Here is a 25,073-nt window from a genome sequence, read left to right on the forward strand (position 1 = left end):
TCAATCCAATAGAGAACCTTTGGGATGTGGTGGAATGGGAGATTGGCATAATGGATGTGCAGTCGACAAATCTGCTGCAACTGCGTGATGCTATCATGTCAACATGGACCAGAATCTCTGAAGAATGTTTCCAGCACCTTGTTGAATCTATGCCATGAAGAATTAAGGCAGTTCTGAAGGCAAAAGGGGGTCCAGCCTGGTACTAGCAAGGTGTATCTAAAAAAGTGGCCAGTGAGTGTACGTTGTAATTAAATACAGACGCACACATTTTTTGAACCACTGGTCCCAGACAGGGTTGCGGGGAACCGGAGCCTACCCGGCAACACAGGGCGTAAGGCCGGAGGGGGAGGGGGCACACCCAGAACGGGATGCCAGTCCTTCGCAAGGCACCCCAAGTGGGACTCGAACCCCAGGCCACTGGAGAGCAGGACCCAGTCCAACCCACTGCGCCACCGCGCCCCCCTTGTAATTAAATATTGAAGAAATAATATCTATGTAAATAATTTTTTTAAACAAGCTATTGAAGATGCAGAGGAAGGAGAAGGGGATGTTTACTTCTGAAGGCCAGAGGGTGTAGTGGTCTGCTGGAGGGCTGCTGGTACACAGGATCTTCAGCTGGTCACCTTCCCTCACTCCCTGACCATGTCCCATCACACTGGCAGACAGCTGAAGCTCAGGGGGAGAGTCGGGATCTGGGACGTCTGGTGAACAATATTATTACTCAGGCATTGCTGTGTTTCTCCAACAAATTACTGTAAATGTACACTGTAAATGCCACAATATACATATTCATCTGATTGTGTTCACAGAGATGAAACACGTACTGCAAACGGAGTATCAAATACTACACTGAACGGGCGGAAAAGTGACAACTGAAGAGGAGGTGATATGGTAGGTAAAGAATTTCAGTGTGACTGAAAGATTATGGGTGTGAAACCAAATATGGGAACTGCGTCTATACCCTGGAAAACTACAGTAAAATTAATTGCTTTTGTGCAATATGTATGTAAAAGCTGTGTGTGAACAAAAGCTGGTGACACTGTATATAAACACTAGAAAGCAGAAGAATCCTGGTTCACCTGTTACCAGCAGCTGCATCACTCTCTTGATGGACCCTAAAGGGAAGGTGTTGAGTTCACACACGTACTGTCCACTGTCCCACAAGTCCACTGTGGGCAGCAATAGATGGGATCCACTCAGTTCACCATTGATCTTTTCTGTCTTCAGTGAAACGTTGGCTCTGATCTTCGACACTTTATCCTTTATAGGGTTGTAGACCAGCAACTTGCTCTCACTTTTCCCCTCCATTTTCTTCCACTCAATCTGGACCACAATGTCATCAGAGCTATTTAACACACATGGCAGGCTCACGTTTTCCCCCACAGCAGCATCGATGTGCTCCATGAAGTTCACCGGGACGTTTTCAGACTCTATTGGTAAAAAAATTGTTAGTGGCACATGTTGTATGGAGTGTGTTATTGGGTTGTTCAACCATGTAAAAGATAGATATCAGCAGAAGAACTGTATTACAAAGTCTGGGACACATCCATCCATCCATCCATCCATCCATTTTCTTACCAACTTGTCCTATTAGGGTCAGGGTGGCAATAGGAAGAGCAGAGCAGTTCAGACACCCCTGTCTCTCACAACTTCCTCCAGCTCAACCTGGAGGATCCCCAGCCGCTCCCAGACCAAGTGGGAGATATAATCTCTCCAGCGGGTCCTGGACCGACCTTGGGGTTTCCTCCCAGTTGGCCGTGCCTGGTATACCCCTAAAGGGAGATGCCCAGGGGGCATCCTTACCAAATGCCCAAACTACCTCAACTGGCTCCTCTCAGTGTGGAGGAGTAGTGACTCTACTCTGAGTTCCTCCCGGATGGAACTCAGCGAGTGGAGGTGAGACCAACTATATCTAGTTGGTATCGCTCAACCTCCTGCACCAGTTCCAGCTCCTTCCCCCCCAGTGAGGTTACATTCCAAGTACCAAGAGCTGAGCCCGGCTGGGTTACGTGGGCTGCCCGGCCACCAGGCGCTCGCCTAGGAACACTAACCCCCAGGCCTGGCTGCAGGGGTAGGTCTAGGTGACCCGCTTCCTGCCAGGGTAAACGTTGGGACACATGTAGTACCAGTCAAAAGTTTGACTCTTCCCAGCTCATCCACAGCAACTCACAGATGTTTAGGGTGCTTGTGAGTTGTTTTGCTCTCACGCTTTTGTTCAGTTTGTCCCATGCAGGTAATGAGCAGCTTACCCAGGTGTGGTCAAACCTTTCACTGGTACTATAAGCTGTTACAGCCTGAATCCTAGTAGAATTTACTTGTGTAAAATAGCTGAACTAGAGCATTGTTAGATATACATCTGTGATTCCTGTGTTTCGTACGTATTATCTCATCCTTTTTGAAGGCCAGGGTTCTTTGTGCAGAACAGTAACAGCAGTATATTGATGACTGTGTGCAGCTCTGACAAGCAGTGGAAGGAATGATGCTCTGAGCAATGAACCACTAAGACCCAAACCAAATGAAAACTCTGTGTCCTCAAAGAAAGACAGAACGAACAAGATAAAAGTAGACCTGAAATCTGCTGATGACTATTATGTCCTTGCTGGGATTCAAGAGACCAATAACAATGACAGAAGAGTCACTGCATGCAAACACACACGTATATTGATAAAGATGTGTTTGTGAGTGTGTGAGCGTCACAGAGAGAGTGTGTTTCACTGATGTACGGATGAGTGACCCAGTGTAAGTAATGTATCTAGCAGTGTAAATCACTTTGGTGAATAAGATGTGTGGGCTGATAACACTACATAGAGTTCATTGGAAGTCGCTTTGAAGAAAAGTGTCTGCTAAGCCAATAAATGTAAATGTTAATGTAAGATGAACATCACCTGATTCTCAGTATTGCACAGTTCAAGCTTTGCACCAACTGTTTCATTAAAGAAATAGATATAGTTTTTAGATGTTTGATCATTGTAGGATGTATACCGCTAAACTTGTGGCGGACTGGTGTCCTGTATGGGGTGTGTCCCTTCTTCCTCCATCCTTGAGCCCTGTGTTGCCGGGTTAGGTTCTCGGACAAGCGGTTTCAGACACCGTGTGTGTGTGTGTGTGTGTGTGTGTGTGTGTGTGTGTGTGTGCCGATAAACATGAACAGAGCCTGATTCAAAAACAATTCTGAAATATTTTAGATGAAAAATTAAGAAACATTGTGGAAAACATGTTTTCTTGGAAAAAGCAAATATGCAAATACATATTTGCAACAAATTTCAGATTTGTAGTGATAATCTGATTTTTTTTGACAGTTGTTGTTGAAAGGCATTTCAGCAGTGTGTATGTTTATGTGTGTCTATGTGACAGCTGCAGAAACACGAACCTTTGATAATTCACCATCGTTCTTACGGTGAAAAATAATTGGGGAAAAAACCCAGTTACATTTTACATGACAGTCAAAGACCTCAAGGAAAAGTTTCTGTCAATTTCAAGACGTCTCCACATGATTTGTAATGAAGACCTCTTTACGCTTGTTTCTTCTTTTGTCTTTTAAATCTGAAACACAATTCTAGGTTCCACAAAAGTGAGAGTGAGTGCTTGAGAAGTGCAGTCTGCTGTCCAGATCATTTCATCAAGTCGCACAGTTATTGTTGCGGTCTGCAAGTCTCGTCTTTTACAGTGTATTCCAAACAGTGTCAAACCCAGGTTAAAACAACAGCAATGGACAGAGAAGGCAAGAGGACAGACGTATCAGAGATAGTCTCTGGAAAGTTTCCCAGCCTGTGTGGCCGCCTCCCCTACTGACTTACCTTGGGTGTTTGCGGTGAAACACAGGATCCCCAAGGCCATCAGTGTCACAGCTACAGTCATGACTGAAGATAATGATGACGATGAAGCAAGAACACCAGCAGTATGAGTTGCTTGCTGCACAAGCAGTGGAGGCAGCAACAATGCCACACTTCTGCTACCTGGACAAGAAGCTGATGATTTGCAGATGGTGAGAAACCACTGGTTCCAGCTTGCACTTCTCTATTCTTCACAGAAAATGATACTGGAAACCACTCTGGGTGAAACATGTTGCTGGACTGTGAAGCTAGTATAGCATTCTAACCTACTAACTGTATTATTTGTGTAACATTTTCCATTGTACATACGGGTGGAGCAGCATGCAGAAGCCGAAGGACTTCAGGAAATTTAATTCCTTAGCACAGAAAAGGTCAAAAGTCCCCCTTTCTGTTCAAAGTGACAGACACACTCTGCTCTCTACTTATGTGTTCTTAGTCACCATAAAAAATGGTCATTGTTTAATATCCACAAGAACAATGGCTGAATGAAGCACAATTTGACAATGACATTATTACGTAGAAGCATCGATTAAGAATCCTCAAGATTTAATAGCAATGGATATTGACCAAGAAAGGAGCAGAGAGTATAGCTTTCCATGAGAGAGCATCGAATCACCTTTATAAATGAAGCCTGCGAAAACTTAAAAAAAGCATAAAATATAACCTTGATCCCATTTAACCAAAACCTCAACAAAATCCGATTGGCAGAAGAAGGAATGTGCAAAAAAATTCCTGAACTATTTCTGTACTGGGTGGCTACACAACAGGTAGTGCCTGTGCTGCTCAACTCCTGGACTGTGGGTTCAGGCACTGATTTGACACCAGGCGAGTCTTCATAGACTCTGCTGGCTCTCACAGGTGTTTGCATGAGTTTCCTCCAGGTGTTCTATTTCCCTCTTACAGTCCAAAGGTGTGATTCAGATGGAATGTTGATTCTAAAGCTCCTTAAGTGTGTGAACGTGTGTATGATTGCCCTCTGGTGGTGCGGTGTTCCCTCCAGGGGGTATCCTGTTTCATGCACTATGCTTCTTAGATGGTCTCCGGATCATCGCCACCCTGCACAGGACAAGTTGTTATTGATTATGAATGAATGAATAAAAGAATTTATACGTTTCACATTGCAAACAGTGAAACATAATGAAACAGGGAGGTTATAAAACAGTTCAAAGTATAATAATACATAACACTGACAGTCCAGAAACACATGCAAACTTTTCTGCTTGAAACACATAGATTTAGAAATATGTGGTCAGAGTAAAGGTGAAGATATAGAACTGGAGAAACTGTCCCAATGATGGCAGGGGAAGGTGGTTTCCAGATGTAGCTGCAGGGCTGCTGTTACTCCGGTAGGACTTCAGGTTTGAGGGATCCTTTGTGTAAGAAGGTGTTGGATCCTCACACGCGATGGTGACATTGCTGCTGCTCTCAGCACTGGCCTTGTTCCACACCAAGCAGGAGAACATGTCCCCAAGGCCTGATCGCCCAGGCACTGTGACAGTGGGTCCCTCCTCCCCTTCCATCACCTGGCTGTTTCGTGTCCAATTAAACATCACGTGTCCAACCTGGCTGTCAGAGTGGCAGGTGAGCACCACATCCTCATCACAGCTGTAGTTCAACATTGGTCTGGAGACCCTCTCTGGGAAATGTGGAATAATATGAAAGAAGTGGATAAAATTAATTTCAGACACTGACTAAACATTTACGTGTGTAATTTACAAACATGTATTTGTACTGCTTGTTCAGGTCAGTTATAAGAAAGTTTATTAGCATCACAGCCACAATTATTTGTAATAATTCCTAAGAGATTCTTGGCTTCATGAATTGAACTGGTGTCCTGTCCAGGATGAACAATACTTATCTTTGCACCCTGATTTCTGGGATAGGCTGCTGTGCACTGGGGCCCTGGACAACCAGTAATTGACACTCAGTGGGACAGTGAGTAAGTCAATTAGCTTCAACAGCAAAAATTTGACAGTCAAGTGTGAACTCCTTCGAATGATCCTCATTTCCTCCACTAATTGCTTCTAATTTTCTCAGAATTGTATTCGCTAAAGGTGCTGTGATTAAATACTTAGACTGACAGTGCTGTAGATAGCCCCATATTGGAGATTGTAACTTGTAGTGTTTTTATCACATATGTCACTTATTAAATGTTAGAGCACTGGTACTCTTTGGTGAACAGCTGCTGTCTTCTTACTCACCCATGACACAAAGCATTGCCTCTTTACATATGACCTGTTTCCCCTTTGTGTCATACACCTCTGCTTCGTACAACCCGGCATGCTGTAGCTGCAGGTTCCGGAGTTTCAGGGAACCCTCTTTCGTCACATCACTCTCGTTTCCCATGGAAACTTTGCCTCTCTTCCTTTGGAAGATTTTTGTATTGTTCAGCTTCCAGATGAGTTCCAAAGCAGGATCCAGGTTAGTACTCTGCAGCAGGATTGTCGCAGAGCCTCCAACTGGTTTGAAAGTGCAGGGCTCCTGGTTCTCTAAGACACACCAAGGAGAGGGCAATATGGCCTGTCACCACACGGAATTATACAAACTCACACACACAAAAACACACAGTGCAGCGCTAGGACTTACGGACAAATTCACACTCACTGTCAAGCGTGTATATTCACATACCGTCACTTTCAAAAATACACACATACATACATACTGCACAACTCAAACCAATACATGAATACAGATCCGTGCAAAAAAGCATACAAATAAGTGTCCGCGCTAAATACATACAGAAAGTCATAGAAGGTCACACAAAGAGAAAAATGAACATTCACAGACACACACTTTCACTCATACAAACACATATTCACACATGCATACACACATACAGTGCTTAAGTATTTCTATTTTTCTAAATTTCTGCAGTTGTTTGACATTAAATTTGCAATTCTGCATGAAAGGGTGGGACCAAATTCCTCCACACCAAAGTGAGACCTTAATCACCAGCTATAGGAAGCAGTTTAGTTTGCAGTTATTGCAGATCTTGGTTTCTGAGGTAGCTGCTCACTTTTTCACACCTATGACTGCATGTTTCGTTACCCTGTGCACAAAGTAAATGATGTAAAAACTATAATGACCTCAGTACCCTCAGGCTCAGTTCATACACCACTAGAACAGACAAAAAGATCTGATGTCAAAAAAATGTGAAATGTGATGCCAGAAAGCTGCCAAAACAGGAAAAAGTCTGAAAAACCAAAATTTAAAAGCCAATCTCAAAGGGACATCCTTGTTCTGTCTATAGGCGCTTGTATTAGTGGAGATATTTTGCTTTTCTTTTTCAAGCTTTGCTGTAGACTGAAGAACTCATATAATAAAACATGCAACTGCAATGTTTTGTGTTGCTTTTTTGGATCCAGCATCTAGGTCATCAAATGTACAGTATATGCATATTATTTTGTCCTTTCCATTGTAGACATTACACTTTAAAGAAAATATAAAATCCAATAAAGAAATTTCACTGTTTCAGAATTAGTGCATAGAAGAACTGTGAAAACATAACACTATCACAGAAAACTAATTTTAAGGTGTTCCTAGTATTCATTTGAGAGTTTCAGGGTTTGAGAGATCCATCACTGCTCGAACAAGAGGTGTACTGGTGCAGAGGTGGAGGTCAGTGGTCACTCACCTTGGGCTGTAGCAGTCATGGCCACTAAGACAGCAGCCAAGATCAACACCTTCACCATCCTTTGAGTTTCAGGTTGCTCTTTCGAGAACTGTGACCTTTCAAAAGCACACCAGCGCAGCATATAACAGACAAACCCACCCACATATGCGCGCGCACATACACACATCCACACAGAAATATTACATCTATGCACATTTTAGAAGCACATTACACATTCAGAAACATTGCTCTTTTTTCACTTAGGTAGCTTCTTCCCCTTCGTCACATAAATATCATAACCCACTCAACCAATGTACTGTATTATAATACATTTACATTTACATTTATTCATTTACCAGATGCTTTTGTCCAAAGCGATGTACATCTCAACAAAAGTACAATTTATGCATTACATTAAGAGAAATAATAAATTATGTTTAGTATATTTAATATTTATGGAAATTATATCAAGCTAAACAAAAAAAAGAAGGCAAAAGAAATTATTGGCTTTAAGAATTATAAATGATAAATTATTATTATTATTTATTTATTAAGGCTTTAAGAGTTTTGAAATGTTTTAAAATTAATGCATAAATGAAACTAACCAGGAGTTATAGGACAACCACATTTCTGTGCCTTCACCGGGTTAAAAAATGAAAGCAAAACTCAAGGGGATGTTTTCAAGTCAGTTTTAAGAGCAATAACTCATAGAACTAAAAGAAGTAACTGAGGTGTCAGGCTGTGAAAGTAGCAAGCTTTGCATGCATTGCAGGAAATGAGCACACACTTAGAAAATAAGCACAAATAAAAACCCCGCCCAAAGAAGAATGCGTGCGCAACTATTTAAAAGATAAATCATATAATCATATATAATTGTTATACTGAGGCATAATCATAAAAAAAACATTAGAAAAAGGGAGACTGTAATAGGATTATGATAGAATCAGTATCATTGAACTAATTCAATTTAGTAACCAAAGGAATCTGGACACTATTACAGTTTATTTTACACTGTATAAAGTGAAAATGCTCAGCAGCAGCAGTAGTAGTTGCAAAGTCACACAAAGGGTTAAATCTCACGACAATAACCACAGTTTCACTTTTTAGCATGTAACTAACCTGCTGTATGACATTGTGATATAGCTAAAAGCTAAGATTTTGGTTACTCAGATTATGTTTGTTTTAGCTACTGAACAGAAAACCCACTTCTTCAATCTGAAGTTGTCGCCCGATCTCAATAGCAGGAAGACTGGTTCTCAAGGAGCCGTGCTGATTCTTGTTCAAGCTACTGTGGATGTGTCCGTGTTCCTTTCAGAGGTTTTACAACAGTTCTAAGACCCTTTGCGCATGGTGGTTCTTCAATACAAAAATACAACTCAGAGAAGAAGCCCTTTCATATCTTGCTTGTTTGTAAATCCAAAGTCACTTTTAAAACTAAACATAGTCCTTGACTTACAATGTATGCAATGTACTGCAGTCTTGGTTCTTTGGGTACATGGCAGCATCTTCAACTACTACATTACCTGCTGCCATAAGGTATTTTCATTTGAAAAGAAAAGAAATCCAGCCCCAGCATCACTACTGTTCACGAGTATTCCCAAATAGTGACGAGTATCATCATGTAACTTGTAGACCAATGCCAGAGTTTGTGCTCGCCCTGCACATCACACCACAGCGGAACACAAATGCACATGTGAGAGTACCCCAGTAATATGGAAACAATTTTGAGCGTCAGCACCAAAATTCTGTTAAAATGAATATATTGCAGTGAAATGAAGTAGTGTTATGGTCCATTACATATTAAAATCTGTTGCCATGGCAGCAGTAAGAGTGTTTTGAGAGCACAGTTGTGATCGTGTCAACATGATGTGGTAGCCTACAACCGCCAGAGTGAAAGTTGATCAACTCTTATTAGTCAGTTATGCTGTATGATTAATTAATGTATTGAAAATGAAGATAATATTACATGAGGTCAACTAGACATGGCATTTCCTGACCACCTCTGTCTTAAGAAAAACTACACTTTATTATTCAACATAATTAGAATTAACTTGGAGAATGAGAATCTTAGCAGCTCTGAATGTACAAGTTGTAAGATATGTATTTAAAAATTGACTGATGATAATGCAGTGTGTAAGATGCTCTTTACGTGACAGTGAGGTGTTGTGAGGGACTCACCAAAGTGACCGACAGCAGCTGGAGATTCTCCTCGACTGATTCCTTCAACTGCTTCTGGTCAGTGTGGAATGTTTACAGGAGCTGCACATGTATTTTTGACTTCTATTGAGGGGAAGGAAAAGACTTTAGTTCTTAGTTATCAACAAATAAACAGAAGATGTTCACAACCTCTTTCCACATTACAAATTCCTCTTTTCAGGTTTCAAGTTGGTGTGCAACGCCTCCTTAAATTTGTGCATCTTTTTGTGCCTCTGCTGAGTTTTTTTATACCACAAGGGAATAAAAAAAACAATAATATTGAATTTGGCAGGCTCGCGCTTCAATAATGAAAATTGAAAATTTCACTCTCAGGATCATTACACATCAGCATCGTCTTCATCAACAGCTGGTGTAACGGTTAAGGCCGTGGACTTGCAGTCTGAAGACTTCCAGTTTGAAAGCCCTTTTTCCACTTTACAGCACAGTGTGTGCTCTAGGCTGGGTGGGATTCTTCTAGGTGCTCCTGTCTTCTCCCATACTCCATGGTTGGTCATTCTGTGTTGTGTGTAGCTACCCTGAGATGGACTGATGTGCCATCCATGGTTTACCCTGAATAGCCTGGTACACTGTTTCTGGGATATGCTCTAAACCACCCTGACTTGGACAAGCAGTTAATAATAGTGAGTGACTGAATGTTTATATCTCCTGTCAAAGTCAGTTCTATAGTCAGCTATTCTTGGAATGTGCACTGGCAAAAAGAGTGGTCTTGTGAAAACTAATTGCTTTGACAGTCATGTGTCTGCATCTAAAGCACTTCTTTTATTGTGAAATGTGCTTTTGTTTACTCTGAGTTGTACATTGCTTTCGAGAAAAGTAAATAAATTCTGTATCAATTAAAGCTGTGCTCGTGTCTTTCTCAAAAAACTTTGCCCAGAAAATAAAGTAAAATTATGAAAACACATAGGGCCAGTGATGCCTTAGAGTGGACCAGGTACAAGCCATTAGCCAATGAGAGCTCAGAAGAATATGAGGGTGAGGTCTCAACAGCCAATGACAGCTGTCCTCAGGAAACGGGACTATCATTGGGTGTCCATGCACCTTCACGGCAACCAGTTAGAATCAAGCTAATTAAGCCCTTACCCGCAAACCTGCAATTTCCCCTGGCAGTAAATGAGAAGAGGCTGTTTCACCCAGAATCAGATCCCACATTTCCAGAATACTTGTCAGTGACTTGTGTGCAGTAATCACATGCTGTCAGGATGCTCCGTACCTCAGAATGACACACAGTACTTCAGCAGGAAAATATGTTATTTGCAAATATTTCCACTGTTCGCTAAACACGCAGAACAGCCAAAGCCATGATACTTTAAACAAAACACTCCTTCTGGCTATTTGGAGTGACACTCCCGTTTGATCTCCTTTAAACTTACATTAAGGACTACGTTTGCTCCTTCGGCTCTCATTCTCGGTGCGCTGAGCCTTTGAGGCGTTCCAGACTTGGGGAAGTTAGTGGGCGCTAAAGTGTGGAAAGAGGACAGCTGCTAACAGACATGACAAAATGAATGAGGCACCACAATGGCATGCCTGCAAAGCCCTGGGTACCTGTGCCTTCCAGCCCTTTAAATGAGCTCAGTGAGATGAAAAAGCTCCAAGACAGGCCTGCGAAAGGGACCGCTATCAGAAGCCTTCACGGAAGGCTGGCGGAGAAAGTGAGCTGTGGTGGGTCACGGCACAGGGAAGAACTGTGCTTTCTGCCCTCTTGGAATAACAATACGAGTAAGAGTAAGTATCCTCCTCCTCTGTCTGCAACACAGGCTGCGAAGTCACGTGGAACACAACCAGTGCCGGATTTCCCGTCAGGCACCACAGACACAATCCCTATGGCCTCCAATATATTTATAGCCTTGGACATAAATAAATAAAAGATTGACAGCACATGTCCCACAATGTCCAGAGAGAAAAGTCAGGCTGAATGGAACACCTGCAACACCACATCCAGGGAGTTAAGTTATACCTGAACGATTAGAGCTGCTTGAGAGGCTGTACTGAATTTTAGCGCTACATTCAATGTAAACCTTTCCCTCTCAACCATGACTTGACATTAATTTTTTGGCTCACCAGCCACTGTGCTTAGTGATTTTTCAAAGTCACTAGCCACTCACTGTTTTCACTAGCCAAAATGCACGCACACACACACACACACACAAATACACATAAATAAAAGGTAACTGGAGACTGTAACTGCATCATTTATTTGAACAAAAATGAGTTTAGCTGGACACAACATTCCAATGTCTCTTTTGTGTGTGGTGGGGGTCAGTGGGAAGAAAAGAGGGAAACATGTCAGATGTCCTCAAACTCTCTAGAAGCAGATTCCTTCTTTGCTGGTCTCTTTCTATTGTCTCCAGGTTGAAACTGGTATTTCCCACAACAAAAGACTTTTTTTTTTTTTTTTGCTGTACTATCAGTCTGTTCAACTGGTCTTTTCATGCCCTTAATATGCTGCCACATTTTCAACTGTTCTTCCCTCCTTGTCTTGCTGGAGTCTGGTGCCGAAGCACCAATAGTATGAGCATGCAGATTGTGCAGCAAGTGCTCATGGGAGTTGTAGTATTATTTAGGATGCCATTGAGTAGATTTGAATTGTCTAAGGAGAGTTTCGTGAACTACATTTTTTTTTCCATTCCACCAAAACGTCGTCCACACAAGTGGCTAATGGGGGTGATGGAGTTACCTGCCATCGCTGTTTTCTACCCGCTTTTGGTGAATGGACGGGTGTTAATATCAAGCCCTCCTCTCAAGCATTTGTTTTTGAACATTTTATGGCATTTTAAAATCAGTAAAATCAAGATCTTAAAACGTAATGTCCCGCTGTATCTTAGATCTCAAGGTTAGACTGAAAGAGGAGGCACATGGATGCCAGCAAACATGGGCACAATGAAGAGTGGGGACTGTGACCGCTTCAAGGAACGGGCAGGTTTTGGCATTTCTGTGTGTCCGTGGGGGTCTGTGTGCCCTGAGAAAATGCCACTTTTGTACCGTTTGACTTGAGGACCCAAAGGGAAAGGAACTGTAGATGTAAATTGATTTTCAGTGCAAATGTCTGTGAACCACAGTGTGAGTGAAAGGAAGCCACATTCTTCTCTCTTCCTGATGCCACTGATCTGGAGGACCTCACTAGTGAAATATTTCACATCCCTTCATGGACAACAAGAGACTTTGAGTAACTCATTTTCAGAATTAACACCGTTAGTATCAGATTTGGCATCGTTCCACAACTGTCAATCTGCTGCCGAGCGACATAGACACGGGGGCACAGTGGATAGTGCAGCTATCTCACAGCACCTGGATGCTGAAACAGAACATGAGTTTGATCCCTGCTCAGTCTATGTGGCTTCCTCTGGTTTCCCCCCACAGTATCAATACAAATGTTTGGTACTTCAATAGTCTGAGTGAACTTTAATTAATCCCCCAGGGAGTTTAATAAAGTATTGTTGTTGTTATATAACTGATCAGATTGTCATATGCCAGATGTGTTTCTGATAAAAAAAAAAAAAAGTGGGAGAAGGAGGCTCTTTTCAAAAGAAAAGGATGTTTTGTGGTGAGGAGGCTTTGGACCAGTCAAAGCAAACACACACTGTTTGAACCACTTGTCCCATTCAGGGTCGCAGGGAGCTGGAGCTTAACCTGGCAACACAGGGCATAAGGCTGGAGGGGGAGGGGACATACCCAAGACAGGACGCCAGTCTGTTGCAAAGCACCCCAAGCGGGACTTGAACCCCAAACCCACTGGAGAACAGGACCTGGTCCAAAAACACAATAGTTTTCGATTCTGGCTCTGATGTGACTGAATGACCTCCCCCTCTCACTCAGAACTGCTGAATCTCTCTGTACCTTTATGAAGGGTCTTGAAAGTCACCTCTTTCCCACTCGCTTCTCCCCAATCTCGTAAGTGCTCGATAAACGGCTACGTGTTTGTTATGTTCAATTTTTAACAACAGGAACTCGTGTGAAGAGCATTGGTTCATATGATGGAATGTGAGCGCGTGTGCTTTAGAATCACATTTCTGTGTCCAAATCTCTCCTTCTGTTGATGTTACGCACTTTTTGTATCGTTCTCTGACATGTATGTTGCTTTGGAGAAAAGAGTCTGCTCAGTGAATAAATGTAATTGTAAATCACTGTAAGAGGCTTAACATTCTAAGTCAGCAATGTAAACAGCCTTGCTGCCCCCAACAGCAGCTAGAAGTTCACTCATCCAAGCTGCTATGCCACACATCACCATGTGAGGGCGATGGTGCATAACTCTCACATAGTCACCTGCACAAAATGAGAGCCATGGTGAAGTGTTCAGAGGAGTCGAGCACAGCACTTCATTCACCAACGCCTTTAGCAGCGAACGTAGACGACTAGGACTCATCCAAAAACAGCAGGATCAGCGTCCCTGTCTGTGGGGTTATTTAAAATGAGACGTCGCGTCATTCACCGGACTGATGCTCCTGCCCACTGTAAGGTGACTGTGCCTTTGTGCAGAAGAACACATGGTTGCACTCTCAGCACACTGTGCCGATGTCCTTGAGAAAGTGAACAGGGTTGGAAAGACATCATTTGTAAAAGCAAAAAAAAAACAAAAAGGTGGATTACGTTGTGCTGAATAATAATATTTGTGTTGTTATCTCTGACTCAGTCATGAGTCCCTGACTTCTGATTGGTCCCTTTACTATGATAAACAAGCATGGTGAAAGAAGTGCTTGAATCCAACACAGTCCCCCCCGCCCCACCATGAAGACCCAGCGTCCTTGTGACCTTGTTTGCGCCTGCTGGCCGACCTCCACGAAGACCGACTGCTTGACATCCCAAGCCACCATTCCTTTCAAATGTACAGCAGCTATGGAGCATCTGACTCTCACTCACATGACCCACTCAAGTCACATGGAAAGATTTACATGAAGTGACAATCTAATCCAGTAAACAGCACCGCAGTACGCTGAGCTCATCCTGGTGAAGAAACTTTGTGTCAAAACCAAGTCTCAGAAACCAGAATAGGTCCTGAACACGTGGCTCTGGAACCGATGACATCATTAGGATCTGGAGGAAGCGTGGAGGATCCTGGAAGGATGGATGTGTTCTGGGGGGGTGCAGGGTGTGGGGTGGTATGTGACTCTGTGCACCCTGCAAGTGGACATTACCCACTCAGATGTCTTGGCTGGTGTGAGTGACAGCTCTAGGACCCATCACTTCTGAATGAAATGAAAACCTCTATCTGGCCCGATGCCCTGCTATCATAACTCATTGGACTCAGCGGTGGAGAAGTTAATATGATCTTTCTCTCTCCATCAGCTTCATTGGCATAACAAACTGTTTACATTGCCAGTGCACTCAACCAACCATTATTCATTGCATAGAAGAACATCTGACATAATGCACTTATCACCCTTGGAAATAAACCTAATGTGACAGCAGAATAAAGTTCGTCACAGTTCCTTGTGGTCTTTTTTTTCTGACCAGCGGTCATCTGTGATGTCACAGCTGACTGAAGCTGATCCAGGCATATGGTGCATATTAGAACTGACGGAAACTGAGAACTGGGAGCATAGTGTGGCGGGGGGGGGGGATGTTGACAATTTTCAACAGAACTGGGTGATTCTGAATGTCTTTAAGACAACATAACAGATGTAAAAGATGCTGGAGAAGAGCAAAGGAGAAAGTTGTCGGAGCCCCATAAATATGTGACAGTAAAACTGTAAAGGCCCCAGGGATGCTGTCTCCAGAGGATAAACAGAGACCCTCAGACTCGTAGATTTTTTTTTTTTTTTTGATGAGGCAAACAAAAAGCATTTGTAAGTACACAAAAAACATGCATTCACTGGGACACAAAACCACCTCATCACAATTCCCAATCACATTTGTACTCTGTTTCCCTCAGTTCCACAGCAGTGATGTCTAGACATCTACTAATGAAGAATAATGTGTTCTATTTTGAGAATCCTCTGAAATTTTCCTTGCTGCACTCCACGGACGCACTGCGAGCTGACCATTACTCGTAAATTTGGATTAAGTGTGTTAGCTGGATGGCACAAGCACATTCTCCTATGGGAGGGCTCACAACTCTGAGTAAATATAGAGAACCTCTGGGTTTGTGGGACCTGGTTGTTCGAAGTGTTTCTGAGTTTTACAGAATCTCTGTCACACATGCGTACGCACAGACACACACTGAACACACTATCACAAGTGGAAAAACAAAGTGAAAATGGTGACCAATATACCACAATATCAGTCGGGTGCACATTTACACATTTGAAACGACATACATTTAATTTCTAATAAACAGTTTCACGCACATGAGCGCAAATGCTCACACCATCACATAATTTCAAGAAATACACAAAAATTACCAGGGCAACACAATAACAAGCACATGCACACATACACACACAAATGTCATAACCACATTTTCACCCAAAGTATGAACACATAGAACAATCTCTGTTTCATGAGAAACGCTAAAACGAACCACAGAGATGAAACCAAGAACAGAGAGAATATGACCGGTACCATTATGTCACCGTCCTCATCTGACATGAAGCACTAGTTTGTGTTCCCAGTCACGCACAGGCAAAGGCGGGTTTTTCTGAAATTCAGACTCACCGTTGTCCGCATCCAGGAGACAAGCCCTTTATGTCAGATGAGCTCTCACTTTTTCATTCATTCAGTTCTGAGCACAATAAACAAGTTGAGTAAAACTGCAGCATAGTTTAGACTTAACCCACACAGCCCAGGTGAAGGTCTAGTTTGTCACGCCATCATGGTATTTTGCACATGTCTCTGACAGCAAGATACATAAAGTACAATAAAAGAAACATATGGCTTAAAATTGCTTCCCAAAAGTAAATATTTGGAATGGATCATACGTGACCCACCCTCAGCAGGCTTAAGCATAGTCTCCAGCCTGTCGGACTCAGCCATCAAAGCCTTCAAGATGGTGTTTTATGGAACACCCCACTGCTCAAAGGACAATTGTGTGCTGGACTGCTATGTATGAATCTTTTCATCCATAACAAAGTAATAAAATTAATAATGGAAAAGGAAGGTCAACATGGACATCTCCCTGGGAGTTAAATTTCGCTGATCTTTTGTTTTGAACAGGGAGACAAATATTCTCCATTCCTCCGACTCCCACGCGTGTTTGCCTGACACTCATCATAAAGAGTATGAAGAAACTCTGGTGGTGTTTGTAGTTAACAGACCACTTACCCTGGTGGAACTTCTCCAGCATTCCCAAATACAACCCCCTCTTGCGTTTCTCTTCTCCAAAGACTTCATCCAGCAATCATGAGTCATAAACCCAGCAAAGTGGGCTCTACAAAGGCTCACCTTCATTAGTGCAATTATACTGTTCAGTCCACATGGAAGCAGAATCCTGGCACTCAAGGGTGGTCATCACAAGCAATGTGACAGAGCCAAAAGAAGAACTGCCAAGGACAGATTTAGTTTATGAGACCCAAGAGACTGCCTTATTCATGTTGTTTGTTGTGTTTTGCAGCATCAAGCACCTCCAGCACTAGAGATCACACTGTCAAGGGCGTTGGTCTCATAGCTATGAAAACTGCATTAAGAGGTTGACCCCTAGAACCTGAACTCCCATGCTCTATGCTGGCCCAGCGAATCATGCTGCTGTACATAGCTAAATGGTCCAACTGTGAAGCCAAGAGAGAAAAACACTCCTGTGGCGGCCGGTTGTTGCTAGGCAACCCATGTTTGTCTGGGACAGTGCTCACAGAGGCTGGCATTTTTGGGGGACTGTGGTGCCGGCTGTGTGTAAATGCACCTTGGTGTGTGTGTTCCCAAAGGTGCTACCAAAGATGTTAAGGTGAAAATATTTGTTTTCTTTTACTGGCAGGACTCATGCAAAAGTGTTAGTCATCCGCAGAATCAGTCCATCTAAACCATTTTTCTCTAACTCTAAAGGCCTCTAATAAATGCTGGGTTTTGACCTTGAAAAATGTGCCAACATCAGCATTTTCAGTGTAAGGGCTTCTAACAACTGCTAAAACCATTTGGCCTGTATTTGGTTAACAATATGTCTACATCCACATACACACAGCCATGACACCCAACCCAAGCAATCTGTCCTTCCGATGTGCTAAACCCCCAACATGCTGTCATAGTTCTTACCTAGAGGACACATTAAGACCAGTGTAACGCAGGTTTACAGTCCATTAGACCCTATTTGGCACTGGGGATGAGCCCAATCACCCGAGCAGCTGCAATCAGTGTATGAACCCCATCATCAATAGTGAAAGTGTTCAACCCTAAATTAAAACTGAATAAAGGCTTTAATCAATCTTTTATTATTTATATAGCAAATGCTTCTCAGGACAGTTACTCACAACAATGGTCTCTCTAAATAACCACCCTGGGCAAACTACACTTTTCTGAACCCAGAGGCGTGGCAGAGCAGAGGTGCTCCCTGGAAATAGTAAGCATATGAGGAAGCCTTATCTAGCTGCTCAGACTCTGACCATGGGTAGGCCCACATATTACAAGGGCAGTACCCAGTACTCCACATTCTCGTGTTGCCTTGACTGCTGCCACACGCTCGCTGCCGTTGCTCCCCGAGAGCCGTGTCCAGTCAGAGGCCCGGCAATTGGCTTTTTTACCAAATCGGACAAACGGGGCCCGTGCTGTCCTTGTGACCTGCCAGACAGTCAGGTGTCCTCGGTGTGCAGGCGAGTCAGCAGTTCTCAGGTCGGTGGTGTCAGCTTCCATCAACTTTGGCCACTGAAAGACATCACCTCTGCCTGCTGGACAGGCCAACGCCCTCTCTGCCCTCTGGCCGGTACTTCCTTACGCCACTGAAAAAGACTGAAGACTGTACACCCCTGACAAGTATATTCGAAGGAATTAAAGAGAACAAAAATCCTCTCCATGCTTTTTTTTATTATTATTATTAATCATGGAATAAGAAACAGCTTTTTGGTTACGGGATTTTTTTTGAGAGTAAAATCCACACTAACCTTCCACATATAAGACATTATACAAAAATATTGAAAACCCTAAGATAAAGTAGAAAAAGTCTCTAAAATATAGAGCACACCAATTATCAGAAAATATATTTACATGGCACGTATAAAGAATAAAATACACTACAAAAGACAGTGGAAAAACTACAAAATTATGTACATCTCTTCAGTAAGCATCTATTTCATTGATATCAGTCTATTGTGTAGAAAACTGAGCTATTTCTTCCTGCTGAGTACACATATAATGGGAATACTTTGTGGTACATCATCGCCTCACTGCCTAACCTGTGTGTGTCATACAAGAGATCTGCAGAAACATCCTGAAAAGCTGAGCAGTAAACATAAGACTCTGGGTGCCTTCAAATTCAATCCGTACTTTTCGTCATGTCATTTCCTTTTGTGGTTTAGAAGCAAGACACTGTGTGTTAAACCAAAATTTTAATGTTGTTTCACTGATCCTAGAAGGACTCGGTCCAGTTGGCCTAACACTCTGCCACCTGCTTCTTGAAGATTAGAGACATCTGTTGACAACGTATGGTGAAGACGGAGGGCCATGGTGACAGGACGTTACTTAGGGCAGGTGGTCAATCCAACCATGCAGCCCTGCAACTTGACAGCATTATTTATAGCAACTAATTTGTCTACATATAGATGCTTATATTCAAACAGCATATCCTGGTTAAGAAAAACAGTCCTCCTCATTTTTAGCAAACAGGTGCATTTAATCCTTCAGAAGCAGGTGCTGTAAAACTGCATGTAAGACAAGCTGGTTTAAGAGTGAACCGTGCATTTGAGTCGTAACATATACATTGTGCTTTAAAGAAAAAAATCAGTGGTAAATGCTGGCATTGAAAGCAGTATTTCTGAAATGTGCACAGGTGCAGAAGCAGAATGTGCATCAACACTGCGGAGCACACTATTTAATATCCCTTTAAAAGCAGAAAACACCTGCTTATAACCTCTTCACCCTGAGTTAAAGTGTGCAGAGTACTCTTGAACCATTTGTTTATTGATCTGAAGCACCGACGTTAAAATGGCAAATGGGAACATAATGGGACTGGGACTGGACCGGGACTAGACCGGGACTGGACCAGGGAACAGAAATGCATATTAGACTCGGTGTGCGGTCTGATTTAATTAAACTCATGACATTAGTTTCACAAAGTCCGTTTTCAATCTACAGTCAGTGGTGGGAGGTGAAGAGAAGCATATTTGCTAGACTATTACGAGGTATTTATGGAATTTATCATGTGATTGGGCCGATTGCTAAATAATCAGTGTGTCAAAGCACCCGTTATTCAGATTAGGGGCCATCAGGACAGTCTTGTTGTCCTTTGGGTTCTGGCAATATACTCGTAACTGAAGGGTTGATGTGGAGCAGGGCTGCTTCTGGGGGTGGTGCATGTGGTCACTGTGGATGGTAAAAGTGTGTAATGGGGTGGAGGACCGAAGGCACGCATCCCATCACGCAACCCGTTCACACATAGTGCTCGCGGTGGTTTACGTAGATGCGGTCTGCACCGTTGTGATGACAAATCCATTCATGATAGGACAGAGGCTGGCGAATGGGGCCCCGGGCCTCACACTGGGCACTCTTGGCAGACGTGTTCTCCGTCATCTTGGTTTGTCGCTCCACTCTCCGTGCCTGAGAAACGGAGAACTGTGAGAAGAAGTGACATCATAATTCCTGGGAACACGCAAGAGATGAGGTAATGGGGTAGTGATGTAGCAGTTGTGAGACATACAGAATCAGCAGTATTTCAGGACTGGGGATTTAGTTTGGGTTACGGGTGAACGGGGGTTTGGACAACATTGACAGGTGCAGGGTGGGGACAGGTGGTGCATTAGTATTCCCCAAAGGAGGGCAGGGGATAGAAGGTCTTAAAGTCTTTTTAGACAAGGCATCTTAGACTACATAGCATATAAAGACTTATTAAAATAGTTATTTGTGTACATGGTGAAAATTTGCATAGTGTGTGTGTGTGTGTGTGTGTGAGCGCGCAACAAGAATTTCTACTTAATGCAAGGACAGAGAAGGAACTGAATGCGTAAAATGAATCTTTCACGGTCTTTAGTCTCAATAAACATCCCAAAAGGAGCTGTTTAATATGATTACAGTAAGGCTTGGGGGGAGAGTAGTGTGAGGGAGGTTTTTTTTTAGGTTAAAACCATAAGGAATTAGAAGGAGGGTCTATTCTGTGATTCTCCAACCCTACTCTGACAAGGACCACCGAATTGGACGGCCCCCCCACCCCCACCAACCCCCTCATGCCCCCAAGATCACTCATTCTACTGCAGATCCCACCTGTAAGAAAGACTACTGCCCTAATCAGAAAAGTGCTCGCTCACCTGTCCAGGGTTTGTAGCCTGCGGTACAGACACGGGCCTCTCTGAGTAGGGGGGAGGGGGCTTGTGGGTAGGAGGGAGATCGATCCTGAGGAGGAAGAAAGCAAAGACATTTATTCATCAGTGGGTCACCTTTGCGTAGATGCTGCCCTACTGTCATAAGACTGAGCACCCAGGAAAGGCAGGACATTAAAGTATCGGCCCCCCCACATTCCACTGAAATGCCCTTATATCCTACGTCTATCGTGGTCCTGATCATGCAGCTAAATGATTAGCGCAATGACCTCTCCTTGACTGGGTTTAACCAGGAATCCCTCGGGGGACTTGTTACTAAACTAATCCACCCCCCACCGAAACTAAGCTGACATAGCAAAAACCTCACAGAGTGAATGATGTTTGTGGTACAAATCACTGCCAGGCTGTAACCAGAGCAAAGCTGTGTGTGTGTGTGTGGGGGGGGGAGGGTCTGGCTTGGAGCAAGGGCAGCAGGGTACATGCACAGGTACAGGTGAAGGGTTATGCTCAAGGTTCCAGCAGCCCCTCCTCTTTTAGGATCCGGACTTTTGGACAGTATCTGAAGTTTTGGACAGTACAATTAGGCTCACTTTTCGGTTCATCTATCGTCCCTTCCTTTTCCATATATTCCTCTTTACAGCACTCCCATCTGGTGTCTTTACAAAACCAATGATGTGTGTTTGAGTGGCCCAGAAAGAGCAGAGGAAGGTGGCTTCCTTTGCAACTGACCTCGCCCTCATGGGTGGATCCCTATTGTCTGCATTTTAATTTAAGTTGTTGTTATTTTCATTGGACACAGTAATGGTTTTTCCCTTTTGGCTCATCCATGGTATTCTGTGGGAAGTGTGCTTGTGCCAAAGCATTTCTGAATTTTAAAAAGCTGGAGCGAAAAAGAGAGCAAGAGCGACAACGAGGAACTTTTTAAATGAAAAATGCAACACAGATCCAAGGTCGGCTGTGCTCTCAGATGCAATCAATTTCAATTTGCAAACGAGGAATGTAGTTTGTGCTAAACTTTATAGGAAGGTTCACAATGCCCTTGAAGTTCCTTCTCGCTACTGCCACCAAGAGGTGGTCTGCAGTGGTGCATTCTGGTCACTTCACCCCATTCTTCACTCCAATGCTTGAGCAGATTTACTGGAGCAAGTTGGGGGAGGGGCAGCAGCGGGGGCAGAACAGGCCCTCGAGTCACGTGCCCGATTCCGATACCCTCGCTTAAACCATGATATTCCCCTACTGACAGCTTGTCCTACAGTGATTGAAGAAGCCAGGATATTGCAATGAGGCTCTTTTTCGGTGCCACCTAGGAAGTAGCATCAAGCTCGCTCTCCCATCTCCTCTACATGCTGCAATCAATATGCATTATTGATCTGCCCCTAATGAACCATAAGACATGAATATTTTAATCCACACGTGCAAGAGGATGTTGCTAGACATCAGCTTCAGTGTGTAGGAATTAGAAAGGGGGGGAGTGCGTGGTGGTGAGCAAGCTGAGAATGGGGACAGTCGCAAGTCCCAGATGTCATCATGTGACAGAGGGAAGCACAGGCAGGTGAGATGTGGCCCCCAGCTCTGACCATCACCCTGAACACAACAGAACTTTAGAAACAGTGGAAAAGGCCAGCCCCCCAGCCCCCCAGCCACCACCTAGGTTTGAGCCTACACGTGAAAGCAAGATCTTCTAGGTCCAAAGGCAAAGGTGTCCAATATTGACACCCATCTCCCTACCACAAAGTCAAAGCACTGTACACTTACTGTCTGCAAATGCTGTGAGGGATCTGTCTCTAGACTTTCCCAGCATTTTGCCATTGAGTTTATCAGAAAAGGGGGTGCAGTGGCGCAGTGGGTTGGACCGGGTCCTGCTCTTCAGTGGGTCTGCGGTTCGAGTCCCGCTTGGGGTGCCTTGCGACGGACTGGCGTCCCGTCCTGGGTGTGTCCCCTCCCCCTCCGGCCTTACGCCCTGTGTTACCGGGTAGGCTCCGGTTCCCTGTGACCCCGTATGGGACAAGCGGTTCTGAAGATATATATCAGTTTATCAGAAAAATGTTCAGCTGGTTGCCCATCCCCCACCCTGCCAATGACACGCACAGGGCTCTCAATGAAACATTGGACTACATCAGTGATTTTCCAAAAAAGACAGAGTACATCAGAGACAGTTACAGTAGTCATGTTAGATGGAGTACAGGCACTTTGGGGAACCCTGGTGCCTGGTCACTGATGTATGGAGACTGGAAAGACTGGGAAAATACTATGATTTATAGGTGCTACTCCTACCCGGCCCACATTATGTGGCTTTAGAAGGACAGGGAAAAGGCAGAGCGGGTAGAGCCTCAGCTGCGGTGCAGCAAAGGCATGTTGAGGAGGATCAGTGCAGGGCAGGAGCAGGAGTCCTCGGGTGTGCAGGGAAACAGTGTAAGAACACAGTACGACACCGCAAAGCCAGTTCCAGCTTAAACACTCGGCTTCATGTTCAAAGCAGCATCCCAGCTGTTTGACAGTTAAACCTGCACCCTTCTGGGTACAAGCATGGCTCTCTAGATTCTTGACAACCCCAAATCATTCAGATACAGACACACACACAGACACAAAATCTCCCTAGCGTGCGTTTAAATCTCTCTCTGAGGTTGCTGTTGTGTTTTCCTTGGCAGGGCTGGCCAGCAGAGGCTCTCCAGATGCAGTCATTAATTCCAAGCAACCCCCCCTCATACACACACACACGCAGCCTCCAGTGCTGGTTCAGTCAGACGCCACAACCTTGGAAACCTGCAGTCTCTGAGACCGAACGGCTGTCTGGTTTCCAGTCACAGTGCTAGAGAAAGAGGGGTAACAAACGCACCGTGGTCATTGACAATGTCGCTCGCGGCCCATCGGAAATGCGCTTGGCGAGCGGTGATATCATCAGCTGCACAGTAATGCGCTGTGACGTCAGAGCTGTACTTGTGCTGCATGTGAGCATAGTTGGAGACGACTTTTCTGCTGTGTTCGTTCACATGAGCTTCAGCCCTGTAGCCATGCTATGAAGAAGGAAGAACTGTCTTTTTTTTAATTTTGGGGGTTAAAGAAACAAAAGGTGGTTCTTTCCTACTCTTAGCCAGTGAATTGCAAGTGGTCCAGCACCGATAACATCTGCGTGCACATGAGATCTGGAGGAAGGAGAACATCACTGTCTCTGAATGGCAGTAACAAATAAACAAGGCAATCAAAGAAATCTTGACAAAATAATGGAAATTCTCTTTAAACGTCTTGCCTAGTAGATGTAGCACAAACTCCTAATCAGACCCTCACTAACAAACAGCTAATCACTCTACGTGGTATATTAATGTGACGTTGACGGTACATTGATTAAGAGCTTTTTGAAAAATCGTCATTTCAAATCTCAAGTACTTTTACTGTTGAGGTATTATTGTCGTGATTTGTATGTATGTTATTATTGTGGCGAACCGATTCTTACGTTTGAGTTCATTGATGAGTCCAACTCCATACGGCTGTACACTGGGTCCTCAACTCACATTTACATTTATTGATTTAGCAGACCCTTTTCTCCAAAACGACGTACATCTCATAGAAAATATAATTTGTGCATTACATTAGGAGAGAGACATAGCTGCAGATGTGTGACTCTTAAATAGTTAGTTTCCTTCACCATATGCACCAACATTCATCACACAAGAAGCTGCATAAAACTTTACCAGAATATCGCCGATTCCTAATCACCTTCCTAGTTTTTTTTTTTTTTTTGATAAAAATAAACATTTACATTACATTGCAGGAGTGACTCTGTAAAGGATGATCAGAGCATGATCATGAACAATTATACCTTACCAAACTTAAGAGATCATAGGAGAAGTGAGTCTGGATGAGATGAGTTTTAACACCCTTTTTAAATGTGGACAGAGATTCAGCAGTTCTGAGTGAGATGGGGAAGTAACTTAAACACACCTGGGACCAGAAGTTTGTATGCAACTCCAAAGGCACAAAAAATAAAAAGATAATAAAAATGTCCCAACATCTTTTAACAGGTCAGGTCCCATAAAAATATCAAACAAAAATATAATGAGAAAGTACCGTTTAACACTTTTACATTTA

General features: G+C 43.5%; 2 protein-coding genes across 2 annotated transcripts in view; both read right to left on the reverse strand.

The window, feature by feature from the left end:
* Positions 1–4,319: 4,319 nt before the first annotated feature.
* LOC108921240 (T-cell surface antigen CD2-like) lies at positions 4,320–7,599 on the reverse strand. The gene is made up of 3 exons (XM_018730591.1): positions 7,468–7,599; positions 6,035–6,322; positions 4,320–5,469 (listed from the first exon to the last, which is right to left on the reverse strand). Exons 1-3 carry the CDS (start codon positions 7,586–7,588, stop codon positions 5,069–5,071), a joined length of 810 nt encoding a protein of 269 aa, XP_018586107.1. The 5' UTR covers positions 7,589–7,599; the 3' UTR covers positions 4,320–5,068.
* Positions 7,600–18,733: 11,134 nt separating this feature from the next.
* The window catches only part of LOC108921308 (nectin-3-like protein), a 47,388-nt gene continuing 41,048 nt past the window's right edge, over positions 18,734–25,073 (reverse strand). The window contains exons 7-8 of the mRNA XM_018730744.2: positions 20,976–21,060; positions 18,734–20,271 (exon numbers count right to left, since the gene is read on the reverse strand). Of these exons, the coding sequence (XP_018586260.1) occupies positions 20,104–20,271; positions 20,976–21,060 (253 nt within the window). The 3' untranslated portion in view covers positions 18,734–20,103. The remainder of the gene's footprint in view (positions 20,272–20,975; positions 21,061–25,073) is intronic.

The sequence above is a fragment of the Scleropages formosus genome, chromosome 4 (genome assembly GCF_900964775.1).
Source record: "Scleropages formosus chromosome 4, fSclFor1.1, whole genome shotgun sequence".
Lineage (NCBI taxonomy): Eukaryota > Metazoa > Chordata > Actinopteri > Osteoglossiformes > Osteoglossidae > Scleropages > Scleropages formosus.